Source organism: Gekko japonicus, unplaced genomic scaffold, assembly GCF_001447785.1.
Source record: "Gekko japonicus isolate JY-2015 unplaced genomic scaffold, Gekko_japonicus_V1.1 scaffold3008, whole genome shotgun sequence".
In the NCBI taxonomy this organism is placed as follows: domain Eukaryota; kingdom Metazoa; phylum Chordata; class Lepidosauria; order Squamata; family Gekkonidae; genus Gekko; species Gekko japonicus.
Genome location: NW_015165914.1, coordinates 67,842 through 90,541, shown reverse-complemented (window position 1 = coordinate 90,541; position 22,700 = coordinate 67,842). Strand labels below are relative to the sequence as shown.

At 50.1% G+C, this 22,700-nt stretch overlaps 1 protein-coding gene across 2 annotated transcripts in view; it reads left to right on the top strand.

Moving 5' to 3' along the window:
- DOLPP1 (dolichyldiphosphatase 1) overlaps positions 1-22,270 on the top strand; it is a 31,634-nt gene extending 9,364 nt beyond the window's left edge. Inside the window, exons 2-8 of one of the 2 annotated variants that reach the window (XM_015411407.1) lie at positions 4,743-4,843; positions 7,025-7,109; positions 9,328-9,427; positions 15,418-15,516; positions 16,490-16,618; positions 18,998-19,087; positions 21,670-22,270. In XM_015411407.1, the coding sequence (XP_015266893.1) occupies positions 4,743-4,843; positions 7,025-7,109; positions 9,328-9,427; positions 15,418-15,516; positions 16,490-16,618; positions 18,998-19,087; positions 21,670-21,706 (641 nt within the window). In that variant the 3' untranslated portion in view covers positions 21,707-22,270. Of the gene's footprint in view, positions 1-4,742; positions 4,844-7,024; positions 7,110-9,302; positions 9,428-15,417; positions 15,517-16,489; positions 16,619-18,997; positions 19,088-21,669 lie in introns of both variants that reach the window. The other variant, XM_015411406.1, reaches the window with a different exon arrangement.
- Positions 22,271-22,700: the final 430 nt, after the last annotated feature.

Here is a 22,700-nt window from a genome sequence, read left to right as displayed (position 1 = left end):
GGGGGGGGGATCTTTCACCAGGGGGGTGGTCAGGGAGGAACCAGCCATTCAGAGGTGACGCGTTGCAAGGGTCTGCAGGTTTTCCCTCTTGAAATTCAACGGATTTTAGAAAAAGATCTGTCTTATTGCTACCCCGAATGCTGTTAAGGTGTGTGTGTTTTTCCTACTAGCTGAAAATTATGAGTGTCTTTTCTTCCCAAAGTACAAGCGATCTGTTGTCCTCTTTGAGTGCTGTGAAAATGTGAGGTGTTCCTTGGTCAAGGATGAAGAAATAGTCTAGTGGACAAGGGTGTCTCAGCTTTTATCACTAAATTTTTATTTTTTAAAATAAATGAATAATACAAACACCATAAAGTACACAACCAACTGATATATAAACTTTTACAAAGAGAGTATGAGGTATAACCAGATAAACTAATTACTATGACCTTAGAAGAACTATTCACGGTGGGCAAGGAATATCAGTTTGTTCAAAGAGATAGTAACACAACTGTACATACAAAGTTCTAAGACATTTCTTTGTGATATTGTTGAAATACAAACACAAAGCGAGTGATATAATATTCAAAATTGAGATGGATGGTTAGATTGCTAAATTATACTCTATATGTGTAGATGTTTGGAAGAAAGCGTAATCAATACTATTTCCAAATCTTAGAGATGTCAAATATTTCAACACGACCAGACTGTGTAGATGTTAGATAGAGAGTTAAATGTGAAGAAATTTGAGGTATATTACTTTGTGTGGTTGTATGTCATTACCCAGTACATTCTCTATGAATGGTAACAATTTTTGAGAGAAGCGAGGTTGTTTGGGAAAAGTTCTGTTTATCTGATATGGTCCATAATCTTCTCCATTATGAAGAGGTCCCAAACTTTGACGAAGCAATGTGGGAGCTAGATGAGATTTCTAGTTTAAGGCTATACATGTTCTTGCTGCAACAATGAGACTTGAGATTAATCCTCATTGGATAGATGGAATGGAGAGGTCAGGCCAGATATTAAGGAAGAGAATCTCTGGAGCAAATGGGATCACATATCCCGTTATATCTTGAATTTGAGAGAGGACTTTTTGCCAGACGTTTTTATGATCTCAGACACACACACACACACACATATATACACACACATCCTCTGAGTCCAGGTGAAGATCTGGAGCTGGGAATGGTCAGGTCTGTAATAAAGTGTTCCCTCTAAGCTGTGCTCATGAGCGGCCGCTCATTAACTCAGGAAGCCCCACTCAGCAGCAGTCTGGAGCCACACAGGGTCTTGCACTGCCCATGGCCCATTTTAAGATTTACAGCACTTATATTCTGCTCAGGATATGAACTGCTCCGCTCAGAATTAGAGGGAACATTGGCCAACAGGATTACAGAACTGATTGTTCCCAGACTCCAGATTTTCACCTGGGCTCAGAGAATGCCAGTCTCTGAGATCATAGGCGCTGAGATTTTGGCACACTTGTGCTTAAGCATGGACATATATACCAAATCCAAATCAGTGATGCAGTGCTAAAGCATAGAACGTCTTTCTCTTGCCATGTAGAAATGTTCTCTGCTAGGTCCACCATGAGGCTCATATCCATGCTATGGGCTGCCAGTCAGCCTATCCTGGTCTAGACCTTCTAACATCACATCCTTCAGGATCTCTTCCCCGCCAATAGATCAAGAAACTCAAGCGTGTCAGCTATAGCATTCTTGCACTTTGGGCCAAGGGCCCGGGAATGCCTGAGAGCATGGACTCCATGCACGTGGCCCTCGTGTGCACCCCACGTTTTCCTGCTGTTGCACGTTATGAAGTAAATGGATGACTTTGGAGCTCCTGGACCCCCGTTACTGATGAAGAAGAAGAAGAGAGGAGATTGGATTTATACCCCGCCCTTCACTTGGAGTCTCCAATAACACAGATAGACTTTTGGGGAATCCCAGGAATACTGTTTGGAAGCCTCTGGTCTAGTAGCTGTAAAACGACCTTCAATTCAATCCAGTCCTAAGGGCTGTGTTTAAGGCAGGGCAGGCTCCACTTTCCCTATCCAACTAAGGCTTAGTAAAATGGTGGGTTCCCCCCCCCCGGTCTTATTTATAAAATCTCCAGATGCTCCGTTCTGCATATTTCAAGATTCAGACATGTGCACGCCTGAATACGTTTTGCCAAGCAAAGTTCTTGACCTGTAGACGTTTGGGAAGCACCAGTGGGATAATCTGCAGGTAAAGGTGTTGGGAGAAGTTACCGGGGCCTGATTTTGGACTGTGGAGTCACCTGCTGTGTCTTGTCGTGGCAGTCTGGATTTCTGCCTGGCTGAAGTGCCTGGTCCCTCCTGCAGGGCCATCGGTACCGGCTTCCGTGTGTGCCATGGCTAGCTTTCCACTAAGGTTCTGTTCTGTTTGTGCTGTTCTCGCAGCAAGTGGGAATTCTCTGAGGCTCACACATGTCAGTCCTAGAGCTGCTAATGTTCCTGTGGGCCCTACAAGTGCCCCCCCCCATGTTGTTTCATTTGAGTTCATTTTAGAGCACGTACGGTAGCTGAGCACCTAAAACGAAAGAAGACGGCAGCCCTGTGGTTAAGCTTTCAGTCTGAGAAAGGAAGCACATTACCTACGGGTGGGCAGAGTGGTCACGGGGCAGAGAGGTGCTTGGCAGCCTCCGTCGACTGGTACTTTCCTTCTGTGTCTGTTCTGCCCAGCTGAACGTGGTGGGAGGCCAGGGAGGTGGGGGTGGGGGGCACTGTTCCCTCTAAGCTGAGTTCGTGTGAGCTAGCTCACAGTTTTTTAGCCTCCGGCTCACACATTTTTGCCTTAGCTCGGGAAGGAGGGCTCCAGAGCAAACAAATTTATGCAGCAGCCAAATCGCTCGCTCACAACTTTAATGCCCATAGCTCACAAAGTAGATTTTTTGCTCACAAGACTCCACAGCTTAGAGGGAGTATTGCACTGTTCCCTCTAATCTGAGTTAGTGTGAGCTCGCTCACAGTTTTTTTAGCCTCCAGCTCACCCATTTTTGTCTTAGCTCAGGAAGGATGGCTCCGGAGCAAACTAATCTATGCAGCAGCCAAATCGCTCGCCACTCTTTGGCAACAGGATCTCAGGCAAGCGAGTGCTGGTGAAGACCCTCTCCCGGAGAGTCCCTGCTGGCCAGAGCAGACAGTAGGAAGCCTCAGGGCCCAAAGGTCTGACTCGTTCTCAAAGGCAGCTGCATATGTTCCCCCGCTGAGACAAAGGTTGCGCCCGTGACGTTCCCCTTTGGACTTGTGCAGGCAGTGCAGGACTAAGGACTGTTTCCGGGCTTCTTTTAGTGTTCCATTGAGCACAGGAGCCAGACGGCAGTGCAGTCGAAGTGGTGGGTATCCTGTGCGAGCGGTCTTGCAAGGAACAGGGCTGCCCTGAGCAGAGGCTCAGAAGGAAATGGCGGTGGTGGAGGTGGCTGGTGTGTCTGGGTGAGAAGGATGTGGTCTGGGTTCCCATTCATGCTTCGGCTACAGTTTCGCATTCAGGCTTCACTGCTGTGGTAAACCTCACATTTTCTTTTGGTGCCGAGAGGATGCCGGGAGGCACGGTCTCTTTCTTTCTCTCCTTCAGCCCCCCCAGTTCACAAAGTAAGTCTGGCTCAAGAGCCTCGTAGCTCTGCGTCGGATGCTTCTCTGCACCATCTGCTCATTTCCCCCGACACCTGCAAGAGCCCCTCCTTGAGACCAGTTTCTTCAAGCTGGTCAAGGCCAGAACTCTCCAATATGGGTGGTGCAGGGTTGCCACCGAAAATGGCATCCTTATGTCTTGAGGGCTGTCTGCCTTTGCCCTGCCCCTAACCCTGGGTTGGAACACGGCCTTATCATGAGCCCACTCCCTCATTATCGCCTCCCGGGAGAGTACTTACTACTTGCAAGGGGATGCCACTTTTCACTGGCAGTCCCGTGCCGTACGTATCTCCTGCCTGAAAGATGTAGGCACTCAGTTCCTCTTACAGGTCCTCTTGTTTCTTTACCATGTCAGATTCCGTGTGGGGTCTATGAGTGGCCAAGGGTCCATCATGTGATGGCTGGGGGGAGGGCACTCTGTCTGTTTTGCATATAGATAAGTGTGGTTCTCCTGTAAGCCATGATGCAGCCCAAACATAAGAACTTCCTAGCTGGAGCAGACCAAGGATCTGTCTCGTCCAGCACTTTGTTTCCAACAGCAGTAAATCAGCTGCCTTGGAAAACTCATAAGCTGAGCATAATGGGAGGTAGATGTCCCCTGAGCATCTGGTGACCTGGGGTATGCTCCCGCTGCATTTTGAGGTTCTGTTTATGGGGAGGAGAGAGTGAGAGAGTCCATTGCAGGCAAGATACGAGGAGTGTTGGTGGGCTGAGACGGTGTGGGTAGCTCTTCCGCCATTGCTCAATCCAACGCATGATCCTTCGTATCAACTAATTGCTGACTGTGCATCTGGTGGTGGAAAGGGCCCTCAAGTCGCAACCAACTCATGGCGACCCCTTATAGGATTTTCGAGACAAGAGACGAGCAGAGGTGGTTTGCCATTGCCTGCTTCTGCACAGCAACCCCGAGCTTCCGAGATCCAGCGGGCTAGTCTGGGCCATCCAGGTCAGGACCCGTGCATCCAATCCTTCTCTTTTTCTGTCCAACTAAGCTTCGTGGCCTTGGTACATCTTAGGAGTACTATACATAAAGGATGCACGGTGTGACGGTCGTTACGGGAAGTGGAACTGTGCACCGGTCCCAGCTTGATCTTTTTGTCTCCCACCCCAGGTGACCTCACCGGCCGTCTTCTTGCGTACGTGAGCCTTGGCCCCATTTTCATCATCGTTGGCTTTGTCACGCTCATCGTTTTCAAGAGGGAGCTTCACACGGTGAGTCCCCACCCCCCACCCCGGTGAGGATTTTGGCATTTGTCTCTTCCGCTGGTAGCCCTTATCCTTCTGTTCTCTCACCTCCCTGTTGCCACGGAGTTAAGCATAGCCACATTGTGCTGTTGCAGTAAAAACGGCAAAGATTCCCACGGCGCTCTCATTTTAACCCAAGCTTTTGTGGACTCAGAGACCATTCAAAATAAGATTGTACAGGGGTCATTTCGTAGAAAAAGAGGTGCAGGAACTCATTAGCATAACTTATTTGCATATGCCACACCCTCTGACCTCACCGGAAGTGTGTCAAAAGGCAACACCCACCGCTCAGGCTCCACTGGACTGTTTTGGATTGCTAGCTATTGGGGGGGGGGGGAGGAACGTGCAGATCTGTCCTCACAGAGGAGGGAGAGCTTGTACCTGAATAAAACTTGGTCTTAAAGATGCCACTGGACTGTTTTTTGGGGGGGGGCTCTGCAGCTTACCTGGCTGCTTCTTGCTCTGACTGAGGGCTGCTGGGAGCAGGGGGTGGGGCTTGTTGCATGTGCCCACCCCCTGGGCTCTTTACTGCCGGAGCTCCGCTCCTGTGCGCTCCTGCAGGAAATGACCCCTGAGATTGTAAGAAGAGAGTGGCTGGCCCAAGCCACTGGTCCCCCACAGTGACCAGCCATGTGATTCAAGAGGCCCACAAGCCAAAACACGGAGGCCAAAGCCACCCCATGTTCTTGCCCACCCAGCATGTGGTTCTCAAAAGTGTATTGTCTTTGAACATGGAACACGTAGCCTTTATGGCCACGGAGGGTCCTTTCCCCCAGGAATCAGTCTCATTCCCCTTTAAAGTCTTCTAAGCAAGTGGCCAGCATTGCGGCAATCTCTGCTCTTCTCTTTGACTGATAGATTTTAAAAATTTATGTACCTCTCCATCCCATTAGCTCAAGTAAACAAAAATACTCCCCCCCCCAATTGAACGAAGCTAAGATTCATTGGCATTTCCAATCGGTTTTTGTGCTAATGTAACCTGTGCAATCCAAGGCCAGCCTAATGCAGCAGAGCTTCTTCGGTGCTCCCCGAAGGATGCTTGGGTTTGGTCTCGGATATGTTTGCAGGAGTTCCACCTTTACTCATCTGTTGTGTGTTTGCAAGGCTGGAAATAGGTACTTTACGTCTTTTCTTTTCTTTTTTTCTTTTTTTTCCCCCCCAAAATTTTTATTTTGGATGTACATGTTCAACATTTAAAAACATTTCCTCTTCATATCCATTTCACACATTACCTCCCTCCCCCCCTTTGGTTGGCTTCCCGCAATGCTTCCCCCCGCCCCCAAACATTTTTGTATTTCAAGGTAACTATCTCTCTTACAGTTCAAACATTTCTACATTTCAACTCTAATAATTTTCTAAATACAATATCGTGTTTTTAACGTCCCAGTTTCTTTCTAAGTATTCTTTAAAATCTTTCCACTCTTCAAAAAAAGTCTTTATCTTCTTTATTGTTCAGCTTTTTCGTTATTTTATCCATTTCTGCCATATATAGGACTTTTTGTACCCATTCCCATTTATCCGGTATTTTCTCCTGTTTCCAGCATTGAGCATAAATCATTCTTGCCGTAGTAATTAAATACCATAGCATGTATTTTACGTCTTTTCAAAGGCACCCTGGTGCCAGTTTAAAGGGAAAGCAAATTCTAATTCCTAGGCAGATGTGATTTTCCCCCTGCCCTGGGATCATTTCCACTTTTGCTTCAGACAGATGACAAGTGATAGGGAGCCGTGCTTGAGTATCCATAACCAGACTGGGGGTGGCTCCTGAGGCTCTCTCAAGAGCAGAATCCTTTGCGTGGGGAGCTGGCAGGGACAGAACCTGGGACTTCATAAGGACACGAGGCCCGTGCTCTGCTGCATAACCATTCTCTCCTGTGCAGTCTTTCCCCCCTCGCCGTCTCACCCAAGTCCAGCCCATTTTGGAAGTGTTGTCATGCCTATCTGGGTTTTTTGGGAGGGGGAGTTCTAGCATTCAGGGAAAGAATGGGACTTTTCTGTGAATTTTAATTTAATATTGTCGTATTCTTTTGTGCTGTGCCGGTTGGATTGTTGATTTGGAGCAGTCTATGCACGTTGATAATTTCCTTCTAAATGGCACTCCTGTATCTGCCTGCATTAACTGTCCTCCTCCCTTTTGCCTCTCTGCAGATCTCATTCTTGGGGGGCCTGCTTCTCAACGAAGGCGTGAACTGGCTAATAAAGAACATTGTTCGGGAGACCCGGCCTTGTGCAGGTAGAGTATTGCCGGCAGGGAAAGGTGCAGCTGGGAGTGACGAGCGGGCCACCCTGGCCATCCTTGATTGATTTTAACGAGCAAAACTCTCCTAGGTTTGCAGGGCAGTAAAGAGGCCTGTAATGTCACAGCTCAGATAGCCAATATAACTAAAGGGCACAGCAATCAAAGAGGATCGTCTTTGCTTTGGTGGGGAGAGGAGGCCATTTGCCTTCAGGTGACAGAGTTTAGCCGGGAAGTGGAGTCGGCATCCTCTCGGCCTTTAAACCCAAAGTGCCATGGCAAGAGAACCCACAGGAGGTGGCTAAGTTGGACCGTGTGATTCTTCTTGGCCCTCTTTGTGCCTGTTAGAGTCCCCTGCCTGTAACGTATGTATGTATGAGGCTGCCTTTCGCATTCACTTGGAAGCTGCAGCTGATGGAGAATGCTGCAGGAGAGCCGCTAACAGGGATGTGCCGAAATCACACTAGACCGATTTTGCGAGGTCTTCGTCGGCTTCTGGTCAGTTCCCAGTTGCTGTTCCCAGTGTTGATTTTAGCCTGTAAAGTCCTGAACAGTCTGAGATGGTCTCCTGTGTGAACCTGCCCCTTGAGTCAGATCACCACCAGCGACCCTTCTCCCTGCCCTGCCTTTGGGGATCATAGAATCACAGAGTTGGAAGGGGCCATCCAGGCCTTCCAGTCCAACCCCCTGCTCATAAGAGCATCAGAGAACATAAGAGAAGCCCATGTTGGATCAGGCCAAAGGCCCATCCAGTCCAACACTCTGTGTCACACAGTGGCCAAAAATACCAGTGCCATCAGGAGGTCCAGCAGTGGGGCCAGGACATTAGAAGCCCTCCCACTGTTGACCCCCCCCAAGCACCAAGAAGACAGAGCATCACCTGCCCCAGAGCCCCTATCTATACCTTGTGGCTAATAGCCACTGATGGACCTCTGCTCCATATGCTTATCTAATTCCCTCTTGTAAGAACATCAGAGATGCCAATGTTGGATCAGGCCAGAGGCCCATCCAGTCCAACACTCTGTGTCACACAGTGGCCAAAAATACCAGGTGCCATCAGGAGGTCCAGCAGTGTGGCCAGGACACCAGAAGCCCTCCCACTGTTGCCCCCCCAAGCACCAAGATGACAGTGCATCACCTGCCCCAACCTGTGAGTTCCTATCTATACCTTGTGGCTAATAGCCACTGGTGGACCTCTGCTCCATATGCTTATCCAAGTCCCTCTTGAAGCTGTCCATGCTTGTAGCCGCCACCACCTCCTGTGGCAGTGAATTCCATGTGTTCATCACTCGTTGGGTGAAGAAGTACTTCCTTTTATCCGTTCTAACCCGACCGCTCAGCAATTTCATGGAGGGCCCGCGAGTTCTTGTCTTGTGAGAAAGGGAGAAAAGGACTTCTCAATGCAGGATCAGCCTAGAGCATCCCTGACAAGGATTTGTCCAGTGTAACGATTGGCAGAGAGGGGGAGCTCACCTCCTCCCGAGGCAGCCGGTTCCACTGTTGCACAACTCTGACTGTCAAAAAGGTTTTTCCTACGATCCAGCCGGTACCTCCCCGCCCTTAATTTATTGCGAGTCCCGTCCTCTGCTACCAACAGGAACAGCTCCCTGCCCTCCTCTAAGGGACAGCCTCCCTCCAGCAGTCCATCTGGCCCCTTGCTTGTTGGCATTCAGGTGCCACCCAAGGACTTTTTAGTCACCTCTGCTTTTGGTTCCGTGTTTAATTCGGAGGGGGCCCCCCCCTTTCTGAGTCCGAGGGCACCTTTTGAACTCTGACTCACTGTGCTGGGAGCAGCTGCAAAAACGGCTGCCGCAGTTTCCCTTCAGTCACACAGTGAAGATCCTTATGCTGTGGAGGTAGCCACTGCCAAACACTGTTTTCTAAAATTTGCAGAGCCAATCAGAGGCTTTGCTGGGCAAAAGCCCCACCTAGCCCTGCCCACTTTCTAAAAACAGGGTGGCAGGAAAGGTGTCAGTTGGCACCGTGGCACCCAGGGCCACCACACTGGAGACCCCTGGTTTAATTTATTACTGGCAGAGCTTCAAGTAGTTTGCAGCCGCTGCCCTGTTTTTTCTGGCTTCTTCAGTGCGTTTGTGGTAGCTTGATTGCCTCGTTCCTTCTTCATCTTCGAAGCTGGCTTTGAACATTTTTGGAAAACCTGGGGTGTATGAACATGTTAACCGATAACAGATGTATTCCTTCCCCTCCTCCTCAGAAATCCATCCGTCAGTGCATTCGAAGTACGCAATGCCTTCCAGCCACTCCCAGTTTATGTGGTTTTTCTCCATGTACTCTTTTCTCTTCCTCTATTTAAGGTAAATCCTTTTTCTCTCCCCCCCCTTACGCTATCCACTGGTGCTGTTCTCTGGGGGTTTTTTCTATGAAAGGCTGTGTGGTTTTGAAAAGTATACCTCCTCTTCCTGCACGCATCTTACTTTTGCATTCAGCCACGTTCTTGGAGGGAAGAGCTGGGAAGTGTATTTTTTCACTCCTTGGGTGTGGCCAGGGGTAATTTCCTGCGGGAGCGCACAGGAGCAGAGCTCCGGCAGTAAGGAGCCCAGGGGGTGGGCACTTGCAGCAAGCCCCGCCGCCTGCTCCCAGCAGCCCTCAGTCAGGCCACAAGGAGCAAGAAGTAAGCAAGTAAGTTGCAGAGCCCCCCCACACACCTTCAGGTACAAGCTCTCCCTCCTCTGTGAGGGCAGATATGCGCATTTCCCCCCCCCCCATACCTAGCAATCCAATACAGTCCAGTGGAGCCTGAGCGGTGGCTGTTGCCTTCTGACACACTTCCGGTGATGTCAAGGGGTGTGGCATATGCAAACGAGTTATGCTAACGATCTCCTGCACCTCTTTCTATGAAATGACCCCTGGTGGCAGGTCTGATCTTTTTGTGGTGTGAGGCGGGCTGGCTTTGCAGTTGCTCCTTCCTCTCCGGACCAGGTGTGTGGTTGCAAAGGTCGTCTGGCTTTGGAACTCTTCTGGTGCCAAATAGAAGGCAGAGAATCAGACCAAGGGCCACCTAGTCTGCCTGTTCCTTGCAGTGTCTAGCCAGCTGCCCTGACCTGGTCGGCCCGGGTTAGCCTGATCTCGCCAGGTCTCAGAAGCGAAGCAGTAGTTAGTATTTGCCAAGGAATTCCAGGGTTGCTACGCAGAGGCAGGCAATGGCCAGCCACCTCCGAAACGTCTCTGGCCTTGAAAACTGAAGACCCTCTGGGGTCGCCACAAGTCAGCTGTGACTTGACAGCACTTCGCACCCTAGCCAGATGCTTCTGGAAAGACCACAAGCAGGGCATGAAGGCCGCAGAATTTCCCCTCTGTTACGTTTTACTCAGTAAAGCCTCCATTCCAAGTGTAAAGACCCATTAATTGACCACAAGACAAGCCAGCTTAAAACAACACCTCTCCACATCTGCATGCGATATCCGCCTCCTACATCCTGGCTTTCATATACCTCCTTCCCCGGCAACAAGTCCTCTTAAAGCAACATACGTAAACACCACACCCACACCCACACACCGTTTGGCTCCCGTATGAGCTGGTACTCAGAGGTCTACTGCCTCTGAACATGCAAGTTCCATTTAATCATCATGGCTGTTAGCGCTCGATAGATAGGCCCTTCATGAGTTCGCCTCGTCTCCCTTTGCCGTACGCCCGTGGCCATCACTGTTGGCAAATAAAGCAACATACGTAAACACCACACCCACACACCGTTTGGCTCCCGTATGAGCTGGTACTCAGAGGTCTACTGTCTCTGAACTTGCAAGTTCCATTTAATCATCATGGCTATTAGCGCTCTATAGACAGGCCCTTCATGAGTCTCCCTCTGCCCTACGCCCGTGGCCATCACTGTTGGCAAATGTGCACGAGTGGCGCAGCCTTGGTCATGAACGTGTGGGACTGAAGGATCTTGTGTGAGCGTGCTAGTGAAACGTCTCGCCTCCTGGTGGTCCCTTGGTTGTCAGGAGGACAATGGAATGGGACCACCCCGAGACGTTTCTGCATCCCCAGGCATCTGGAAGATGTAACGTGAGAGCCGAGAGAGAATCTTGGGGAATGTCCCAGGGAGCATGCTCATTGCTCCCCGACTCCCCAGAGAAGTCGCCATTTTTTGTTTTTATAATACATTTTTATTAAGGTTTTAAAATCCAGAGGGGTAAGGAAGGGAAAAGGGGGATTTCACGTTATATACAGATATTTATTTATTTATTTATTTCCACTTATACCCCACCCTCCCTGCATGCGGGCTCAGGGCGGCTTACAACCGTAAGGCACAACGTGCGATAAAATACAATAAAACAGTTTAAAACAGTTTATACATGGGACACGCCCAAGAATCTCGCATGACGAAAAACCCTCTCTCCATATTGCACATGCCCCATCCACTCCAGGGGAGGTTCGATTCCAGAGGATAAGCTGCGAGATTTAAAAGTTCATTCAAGTCTTCTTAATATTATATTATTAAAAAGTTCATATATTTATATTTCTCTCTTACCCAATTATAGAATAGAGTCCATAGTAGGGTTGCCAGGTCTGGGTTGGAAAATACCTGGAGACTTTGGGGGTGGATTGAGGAGAGGTGAGGTTTGGGGATAGGGTTACCAGGTCCCCGGGGGGGGGGACCCCCGCCGGCCCGGATCGGGCCACCTAAAAATGTGTGAGCCAGAAGCTAAAAAACTGTGAGCTAGCTCACACTCACTCAGCTTAGAGGGAACATTGGCCCCACCCCCAACATGCCCGATGCAATGATGTCACCTCCGGGTGATGTCATCACGCCGGGCACATCTCCGTGCTCCCGACACTTTGGGGGTGGGGTTCCCCCCGCTGCAGCCAAGGTAGGACTTGGCAGCTCTATTTGGGGAGGGGTCTCAGCATGGTTCAAGGCTATAATGTCCATCCTTCAGCCGTTTTCTCCAGGGGAGCTGATCTCTGCCAGCTGGAGATCAGTTGGGAAAGCGGGAGATCCCCAGGCCCCACCTGGAGGCTGGCAACCCACGTCCATAGTCCAGCAAAGTCTTCTTCCATTTGCCCTTTTAGCATCAAGGTCAATTTATCCATTTCCGGGAAGTCACCAAATGTTTGAGGATAGGTCAGCGTCAGTTAAATTGGGGGAGGGGAACTGGGGGAGGGAACAGGGCCTTGTAAGAACTCCACAGCACCTGGCATCAAAACAGAACAGAACTGTATTGGAACATAAGCCAGGCCCGGTCTGGGCACTGCTCGGCCGTAACCAGGCAGCAATCCACAAAGCAACTGAAAAGTGAAACTAAACTAAAGGCTTTTACTGTAAGGGATCATGTTCAAATACCCATACCATACAATAAGAGAATGGCAACGAATTCACAACTGCCCACGATATAATTGGGCCTCATTGGGCCCCTCTCAGTTTATAATATCTTGGCAGGAGGCTAAGACTGGCTCTAATCCCCTCCCACCACCAACGTGACCAGTCTAGGATACAGTAAGCTTTTCGAGAGACCACTCTGAAGCTAAAAAGAGTCCTGGCTGGAGGATTAATTAGGATAGAAAGAAAAGCACTTCCTCTGATCCCCTGTCCTGTCCTCCAGAACTCTTAAGCGGAGGCTAAAGCTTCTCTGCCTTTCTCAGCCGAAACTCCTCGTTCGCTCGCCTTTCTGTGCCACACAGAAAGGAGAAGTCGAGCTCACGCAGCTTCAGGGCTCATCGATCAGTCCTACTGGGGAATTCTGCTGTAACGCTGGACTGCTGAGGTTCAGGACGGGGGTGGGTAGGGGGTGAGCAGGAAGCTGTTTGCAGAGCCCAAGGATTCAGCAGTGTTGCATTACGGTATGGTCTGGAGAGCTCATGGTTCCTGGTGAGCCCCTGCAACTTCCAGTCTCTCAGTCTGACACTGCTGTCCACGGAAGCTGATGCAGAGAGAGAAAAAGTCGCTAGTTCTGGGGCTGGCAGGCAGAAAGTAACCTGAATACTGTCGGCTAGTACCCCAGAGGAAGGCGAGGTGGCAATTACAGCGCCAGTGAGATGGCAGGATTTTGCTTGGCCCTGGACCACTCCCTTTCCTTCCATGGCTTTCCTCATCTCTTTTGTGTCTCCTTCCCTTTTCTGTCAGTGCCCGGAGAATTTAAGCCATCTTTCTTTATTCAGTCATGGTGGGAATCAGGGGTCATTTAGTAGAAAAAGAGGTGCAGGAGCTCATTAGCATAACTCATTAGCATAACTTATTTGCTATTGCCACACCCCCTGACATCACTGGAAGTGTGTCAGAAGGCAACACCCACCGCGCAGTGTCCACTGGACTGTTTTGGATTGCCAGCTATTGGGGGGGGGGGGTACGAGCAGATCTGTCCTCGCAAAGGAGGGAGAGCTTGTACCTGAGTAAACCTTGGTCTCAAAGGTGCTACTGGACTCTTTTGGATTGCTAGCTATGGGGGGATGCACAAATCTGCCCTCACAGAGGAGGGAGAGCTTGTACCTGAAGGCAGGCCGGGGGGGGCTCTGCAACTTACCTTCTTGCTCCTCGTGGCCCGACTGAGGGCTGCTGGGAGCAGGGGGTGGGGCTTGTTGCATGTGCCCGCCTCCTGGGCTCCTTACTGCCGGAGCTCCGCTCCTGTGGGCTCCCGCAGGAAATGACCCCTGATGGGAATAGCTCCCTTCTGTTTCACGGCCTTTTAACACATCCTACAGGCAATCCTGACCTGACCTGGATGGCCCAGGCTAGCCCGGTCTCATTAGATCTTGGAAGCTAAGCAGGGTCGGCCCTGGTTAGTGCTTGGATGTGAGACCACCAAGGAAGTCCGGGGATGCTATGCAGAGGCAGGCGATGGCAGACACCACCTCTGTGTGTCTCTTCCCTTGAAAACCCAACAGGGTTGCTGTCAAGTTGGCTGCGACTTGATTGCAAAAACCCCAGGCAGTCCTGCAATAACGGCTCTTTGGCAAGGAGTGGTTTTTCAGCTTTCATTGCCCTGCCAGTCAAAGGGGCTAGAATTGTGTTCCATTCACATCTATCTTCTGTGGGTGGTCTAAGGCTTGGATTGAGAGGTCAGACTTCATTGACTTTCCCTTTGGGTATCCTGACGTTCTGCGTGCCACTGGCTGAAGCCAGGTCTCCGGCCCACGTCTCCTGTGAATGTTGATTTAACATAAGAGCATAAGAGACGCCAATGTTGCATCAGGCCAAAGGCCCATCCAGTCCAACACTCTGTATCACACAGTGGCCAGAAATACCAGGTGCCATCAGGAGGTCCACCAGTGGGGCCAGGACATCAGAAGCCCTCCCACTGTTGACCCCCCCCCAAGCACCAAGATGACAGAGTATCACTTGCCCCAGAGTCCCTATCTATACCTTGTGGCTAATAGCCACTGATGGACCTCTGCTCTATCAACATATTGATAGTTGTGCTCCCCTTTGCCTAAAAAAAATTCTACAGTGGCTTAAAAACCAACCGGTAAAACCAATAAAGATCAGCATAAAGAGCCACCAAGCTACAGCAGACTATAAAACAACATTTTGTAATAAAAGCAGAGCACAATAAAATAGGTCAAATAATAAAATAGCAGCAAAAGTAAATAATAGTAGCATGGGGGAAGTGGAACAAAATCAACAGAGGGACAACGAGAATTTTTTTCAAAAGGCCTTATCTGGCCCCCGAAACCTCGTGAGCTTGGTGCCAAGTGAATTGGTGGGGGTAGGAGGTCCAGAGCTTGAATCTGGTAGCTGTCGTGGGATCCATCAAGCTGAGAGGCATTGCTGGTTTTTTTAAAAAGCCAGGTTTCTAGTCCACATAAAGGAAGAGGCAAGAACATTTTAAACGTGTTGGGAGAAAATGTCCTTGATCAGCGTGATTGTATGATTCCTGCATTCACTGCCTTCTTGCTCCGCGTGTTGCGCTGTATGCTGTCGGTGTCTTTTAAGTGTACACCTCAAAAAGGTATTGCACAAGGAGCTGTAAAACTAGGCAATCACGTCTGTGTTGCATAATATCTAGACACTGGTTGTTGTGGGTTTTTCGGTCTTGCTTCTCAGCAAAGAATAAATAAATTGGTTCCGCAGAACTGCTCCCGGGAGTCTGAAATCTAATTCGAATGGCTCAGAACTCAGTGCCGAACATTCCGTGGGGCGGAGAGCTCTCAGCTGACCTGTGGCCAGGCGTGGTGGAGTGGAAGCTAACTGTTGCTACCCACCCTCTGGTCCCCATGGGTGGGAGTTGGAAGTTAATAGCAGGCTGCGTCGGGGGTGGGGTTAGGCTTAAACTAGACAGGATGGGATGCTGATTTCCTTGCTTGGCGAGTGCTTCTGCCATTCCAGTTCAATCTCTTTGTTTCCCAGAATGCACCAAACAAACAACGCCAGGTTCCTGGACTTGTTGTGGAGACACGTGCTGTCCCTCTTCCTCCTAACAGTGGCCTTCCTCGTCTCATACAGCAGGTGGGGAGTCTTTGTTTCTCACCAGCACCTTCGGGATACAGATTCCAGTGGGCATGAGCACACTCTGCCTCTGAACATGGAAGCTCCATTTGGCCATCACAGCCGGTAGCCATTGATAATCAGCATGGTGTGAGGTCCGGACTGGGAAGACTGAAGTTTGACTCCCTCCTCCACAACAGAAGCTGGGTGGCCTTGGGCCAGTCATTCTCTTAGACTGATCTGCCTCACAGGGTTGTTGTGAGGACCAAATGGAGAGGGGAATGGTGCGAGCAGCTTTGGGGTGCCTGTTGGGGAGAAAAGCAGGGCATAAAAATCTGAACACCTGACTCCATCCATCCTGCCTTGAATTGCCTTTCAAACCCATTTGACCCGGCAGCCGCCACCGCATCTTCTGGCGACAAATTCCGCCTAGAATGCCCGACTAGTAGCTTTCATTGGGTGACCCCCAACTGTAACGTGGGGATCATTGTGAGCAACTCCAACAATGTGGTTGGGGAGACTTCAGCGGCTGTTGGCCAGGACTCCTTAGAAGAGCTTGTGCTTGGCGTGCAGAAGGCTACGGGGTCAGTTCTTGGAATGGAAAGGATCTTCCCGTAGAGGATAGAGGGGCCTCTGAGTGTTCTCTGTTCATTTCCCCCCTTGGGAATCGTTCAAAAGACACGCTGGCAGACAAAGCAGTGGCCCTTGAAGCTGAGCAGGTCTGTGGGTGGGCTGCCTGGCTGTGCGCTTGAGAAATGGGGAGGCTGGCTGCCGGCACAGAAGACTTCCCTCTGTCATCGAGGGAGGGAGGGACATCTCCAGTTAGAGGACCCGGCAGCAGGTGACGTGAAGGACCTCTGCCCGAGCCACTGAAGAGCCACTGCCAGTCTGAGTAGAGAAGATTGACTTGGGTGGACCCAGGGTCTGATTAGGTGTTCATGTGACCATGGTGTAATCTCTCCTTGATCGCTCTTCTCCTGTCTTGGCCACACAGAGTCTACCTGATGTACCACACCTGGAGCCAAGTCGCATATGGAGGGGTCGTGGGAAGCATCATGGCTGTCGTGTGGTTTGTCTTCACACAGGAGATCTTAACGCCGCTGTTCCCACGGATAGCTGCATGGTAAGTCCTCACACACACACCCTTGGGCTTTTCCTACATTAGGGCCAATCTGCACATTCAGGTAAATTGAGGGGTGAAGCTTTCCTTGTGACCATGTTGCCAAGGGTGTATGTAGGCTGCAGATGTGAATTCTGCTCCTTTAGAAAAAACAAATTGGTGCATATGGAAAAAGTAGCATGCTGGGGATGGGGGGGGGAGACATGGCCCATGGAAAATCAGAATGCTGGCTGTAGAGCATGTACTCTTGTGTCAAATGATATTAGTAGATGCCAAATGACATTAGCAGACAATGGCAATAGCAAGTAAATGACAATAGCAGGCGTGATTGGATTAGGTGTGCTATACAGAGGGGGTAGTAGGTGTGGAGAAATGAGCATTGGTAATAAGACAGGAAACCTAGGTCTCGGTTCAGTCCAGGTGGATGCATTGTCCTGAGCAGGGGTCATTTTGTAGAAAAAATGGTGCAGGAGCTCATTAGCATAACTTATTTGCATGTGCCACACCCCCTGACATCACCGGAAGTGTGTCAGAAGGCAACACCCACCACTCAGGCTCCACTGGATGGTTTTGGATTGCTAGCTTGTGGGGGGGACGACGTGCAGATCTGCCCTTGCAGAGGAGGGAGAGTTTGTACCTGCATAAAACGTGGTCTTAAAGGTGCCACTGGACTGTTTTATATTGCTAGCTGGGGGGGACACACACAGATCTGCCCTCACACAGATCTGTGGGGGGGGGGAGAGATGGAAAGAAGGAGGGAGAGAAGGAATGGAGGAGGGAAAGAAAGAAGGAAAAAAGGAAGGAAAGAAGGAAGGAAAGAAGGAGAGAAGGAGCAGGGGGTGGGGCTTGTTGCATGTTCCCGCCCACTGGGCTCTTTACTGCTGGAGCTTTGCTCCTGTGTGCTCCCGCAGGAAATGACCCCTGGTCCTGAGCTTCATTATCAGTTGTTATTGTCATTTGCCTGCTCATAGCATTCGGCATCTGAAATCACTCCACTTTCCAATATATAGGACAGATGGACTCACATTCTAGCTGTACCTAAACGAGTGAGCGGTGACTCACGAAAGTTCCTCCCCTGCCACAAATATTGCTAGTCCTTAAGGTGCTCCTGGACTCTTGCTCTTTTCTACTGCTACAGACAGACTAACATGGCCGCCCATCTTGATCAATCAGTGTAGACACTATTCCTTTAAAATAAATCATACTGCTTTTCTTCTCTAGTGAGTCCAGTGGCCTGGCACACTATGTGTACAGAAGGCAGGCGTGGGCCATCACTCAGTGGTAGAGGATCTGTTTTGTATGTGGAAAGTCCCAGGTTCAGGCCCCGGCACCTCCAGTTAAAAGAATCTCAAGAGGCCGGCTTTGGGGAAGGTACTCCTCTGCCGAAGGCCCTGGAGAGCCACTCCCAGTCGGAACAGGCAGTACGGAACTGTGTGGACCAGAGGCAGGCCCGTAGCTACCATGGGGCCTGGCCCCCTAGCGGTTGTTATGGGCCCCTTCCCAAACCATGGCTCCCCCTCCCCCCGGGCCACCTCCCCCCGATTGCTTGTCGGCAATGACCTGAATTTATAGTCTGTCCATCTCATAGCTGCGGGACGGCAGAATTTGAAACAAAGATCACTCTGTTTATTTAAGCAGAATTTTGATGAGATGAACATTTGAGATGATCACGGAGATAACAATAGAAGTGTTAACACCAGGCTGGGCTTGTGGGTGGCCATTCTTACATCCAGGCGGATTGGGTCTCTGCTAGAACATAAGAAGCTGCCTTATATTTATTTCATTTCATTCATTTATTCAGCTGAGATCCCACCCCTTTCCCCACCAAGCAGGGCTCAGGGCAGCTCCCAACAGTTAAATATACAGCATGATCATCATGATACAATTTTAAAATCCAGATGTTACAAATTAAAAAAAACTTACAGTTAGTCTACTATGTCAGCCGCCCGGCAGGGCTCTTTTTGTAGCAGGAACTCCTTTGCATATGAGGTGACACACCCCTAATGTAGCCAGTCCTCCAAGAGCTTACAGTAGCCCCTGTAAGAAGAGCTCTGTAAGCTCTTGGAGGATTGGCTACATTAGGGGTGTGTCGCCTCATATGCAAAGGAGTTCCTGCTACAAAAAGAGCTCCCTATGTCAGATAAAGCAAGGGGTTGGACCAGCCTCCCTCCAGCCCTTTTGAGCATAGTGAGTGTTTGCTGGGCTGTATTTTGTCAGGGCCCTTGTGTCAATTCCTTACAAGTAAAAAAAATGGGTCAATGCATAGTAATGAGTTCTAGGCTCTAGGAAACATACACGTAACTTTGTCTTTCCTGTCTCTCTCTTTCTCTCCCCCCCCACCTACCCGTCCTCCTCTTGCTGCTAAAACCGTGGCTCTTCCAGGCCGATATCAGAGTTCTTCTTAATCCGAGATACCAGCCTCATCCCAAATATCCTATGGTTCGAATACACAGTCACCAGAGCAGAAGCAAGGTGAGGATTGGGCCGAGAGCTCTCCTACAAACAGTACAAGCACCCGATGCGCCAGAAATACGTCATCCCCTCCCCGCACTATGGAACTCAATGACAGGGACTTGGTTGGAGTCTGTGTAAAGTTATTATTTATTTGTTTGTTTGTTTATTAAATTTATGAATCGCCCAGCTCCACAAGTGGGCTCTGGGTGATTTACAGGTAAAGGTAAAGATATCCCTTACTCGAAAGCCAGTTGAATCCGACTCTAGGGTTGCGGTGCTCATCTCTGTTTCCAAGCCGAAGAGCCAGCGCTGTCCAAAGACGTTTCCGTGGTCATGTGGCCGGCATGACTAAACACCAAGGTGCACGGAACGCTGTTCCCTTCCCACCGAAGTGGTACCTATTTTTCTTCTTGCAATTTCTTGCTTTCGAATTGCTAGGTTGGCAGGAGCTGGAATGAGAGACGGGAGCTCACTCCGTCTTGAGGCACACTCGGGTCTCGAACTGCTGAACTACCGATCTTCCACAGCCTGCAGTTCAGCGTCTTAACCACTTGAGCCACCGCAGCTCCCTGGGTGATTACAACCTTAAAAAGAGATAAAATACAGTCAGCATAATAAAATTATCACAATGCACTAATAAAACAACCGATTCAGGTGGCGATCAACCTCTTTTGCCGGCTGCAGTGCTCTCTGTGCAGCAGGGCAGGAAGGAGGATGTGGGGGCCATGGGAAGAAAAGGAGGGTGCCGGTCTTAACCGCTGCTGCCCTCAGCCAAAAGCCTGGCGGAACGTCTCTGCCCTACAGGCCCTGCGGAATTGCATCAGATCCCGCAGGGCCCTGATGTTGTTCGGCAGAGAGTTCCGCCAGGTCGGGGCCAGAACCGAAAAGGCCCCGGTCCTAGTCGCGGACAGCCAGACCTCCCTAGGGCCAGGGATCACCAGTAAGTTGTTATCAGCTGATCACAGCGTTCTTCTAGGGACGTATTAGAGGAGGCGGTCCTGAAGGTACGTGGGTCCCTGACCGCTCAAGGCCTTGAAATTCAACACTAATACCTTGAGCCTGACTCAGTATTCCACCGGTAACCAGTTGTAGCTGGTGCAGCACGGGTTGTATATGTGCTGTCCATGGCGTTCTCGCCAGGACTCGTGCCGCCACATTCTGGACCAGTCGGAGCTTCTGGGTCAGTCTCAAGGGCAGGCCAGCGTAGAGTGAGTTACAGTAGTCCATTCTGGAGGTGACAGTTGCATGGATTACCGTGGCCAGGTCGGGGCACAACAGGAAAGGGGCCAGCAGCCGTGCCTGGCACGGACAGTAAAATGCCAGTCTGGCAGTATTGGTGACCTGTGCCTCCATAGACAGGGAAGCATCTAAGGTCAGACTAGCTCACCTTAGAGGGAACACTGCTTAGCAGTCTTCCATCTTCAGACTGGGACTGTAGAGCCTTCGATCAAAGTGAGCAATTCTGTTTTAAGCGTGCCTCCCAAACCAATGCGAAGCTGGGCGGGGGGCTGAATGCCAGCGTCACGTGCCAGGCCCAGAACAGACCTTGAAGCATCCCCCTGCCTTAGAGGGTTGTCCTGAGGCTCGCCCGAGGCCACCCTGTTGTACTCCAACTTGACCCCCAAGCTCTGGCGAGGGACTATAAATACACATTGATGGGGTGTGGACTGGCGGAGACTGACCAGAAGAGAGATCTTGCAGTCGTAGTAGATAACTCAATGAAAATGTCAAGACACTGTGCAACTGCAATAAAAAAGGCCAACACTATGCTGGGGATTATTAGGAAGGGAACTGAAAACAAATCAGCCAGTATCATCATGCCCCTGTATAAATCGATGGTTACGTCCTCATTTGGAGTACTGTGTACAGTTCTGGTCACCACACCTCAGAAAGGATATTATAGCATTGGAAAAAGTGCAGAAAAGGGCAACTAGAATGATAAAAGGGTTGGAACACTTTCCCTATGAGGAAAGGTTAAAGCGCTTGGGGCTCTTTAGCTTGGAGAAATGACGACTGAGGGGTGACATGATTGAGGTTTATAAGATTATGCATGGGATAGAGCAGGTCGAGAAAGAAGTACTGTTCTCCCTTTTCCACAATACAAGAACTCGTGGGCACTCCATGAAATTGCTGAGCGGTCGGGTTAGAACATATAAAAGGAAATACTTCTTCACCCAAAGAGTGATGAACATATGAAATTCACTGCCACAGGAGGTGGTGGCGGCTACAAGCATGGACAGCTTCAAGAGGGAACTGGATAAACATATGGAGCAGAGGTCCATCAGTGGCTATTAGCCACAAGGTATAGATAGGAACTCTCACGCTGGGGCAGGTGATGCTCTGTATTCTTGGTGCTTTGGGGGGGGGGCGGGGAACAGTGGGAGGGCTTCTAGTGTCCTGGCCCCACTGCTGGACCTCCTGATGGCTCCTGGTATTTTTGGCCACTGTGTGACAGAGTGTTGGACTAGATGGGCCACTGGCCTGATCCAACATTGGCTTCTCTTATGTTCTTATGAGAGCTAGGCAGGGCAGCAAAAACACCCGAAGATATTTAAGACGTCTTCTCTCCTCTTCCCCGCCCCCCATCCTGGGCCTTGCAGGAACCGACAGCGTAAGCTGGGCACGAAGCTCCAGTGAACTCGGGACGCTCTGGAAGCGGACTGCACGACTCTTATCGACCAGAGTGGGGCCAGACTAGAGACCTGTACAGAGAAGCGGAGGAGGCTTTTAGGAGACGGACCAAAAAGGAACAAGCAGGGACCAGGTCCTGAAGATCCAGAGGCCTTGACAACTAGCTGGCTGCTCCTCGCTGCATGCTGGGGACCGTACTGGAGCAGAATCCATTTATACTGCAGTTGCACAGCGTTGGTTGGGATCTGACCCTCCTTTGGGGAGCAACCCACCAAGGGACGTTTCTTGCACAAGCCCCGCCCACCAAGCGAACGGGAGAGGGCCACAAGCCTCTTCCTTGTGCAGCTCCCGTTCCTTTTGAAACAAGGGCTTCTGTAAGACTGGACTCTGGTAGGTTGTGCTTGTGCATTCGGGAAGGCAGGGGAAGGGGAGTGGGGGGGAGGGTCTACGGAGGATATACCTAGTGTCTTGTTGATAGGAGGGAATAAGCATATATAGCTCTGTGACTTTTTATTAATTTCCCCACCCTCTTTTTTGCAGCATGAGATATACACACTATTTATTATTTTTTTAACAAACAAACAAACCCGGAACTGTTGGTTTTGCAAAGGCAGGGAAGGGAGTAACTGTTGATCATGAATTTTGGAAGGCGACACATTTAATCTCCGGCTGGGGGTCGGCAGTGACAGAAGCAGTGCCAAGCGGCCTTTTTGTTTTTAATTTTTCACTTTTTCATGACTGTTTGGGACATCTCGGTCCATCCTCGCTGCACTTTGTAACAAAAGGACTGAAGGTTTGCTTTTAACACTAGTGACACTTCTGCACGCAAAACGACACAAGATGGGGTGCACCCTGGGGGGGGGGACGGTGTGTGTGTGTGTGTCAACACAGTGGCAAAACCTGCACTACACTATCTTTTTTATTTTTCCTCTTTCAGATTCTTATCTGTTTACTGGGGACCTCCCCCCCCTTTTTTTGTTTTTGTTTAAACTGAGTGCCA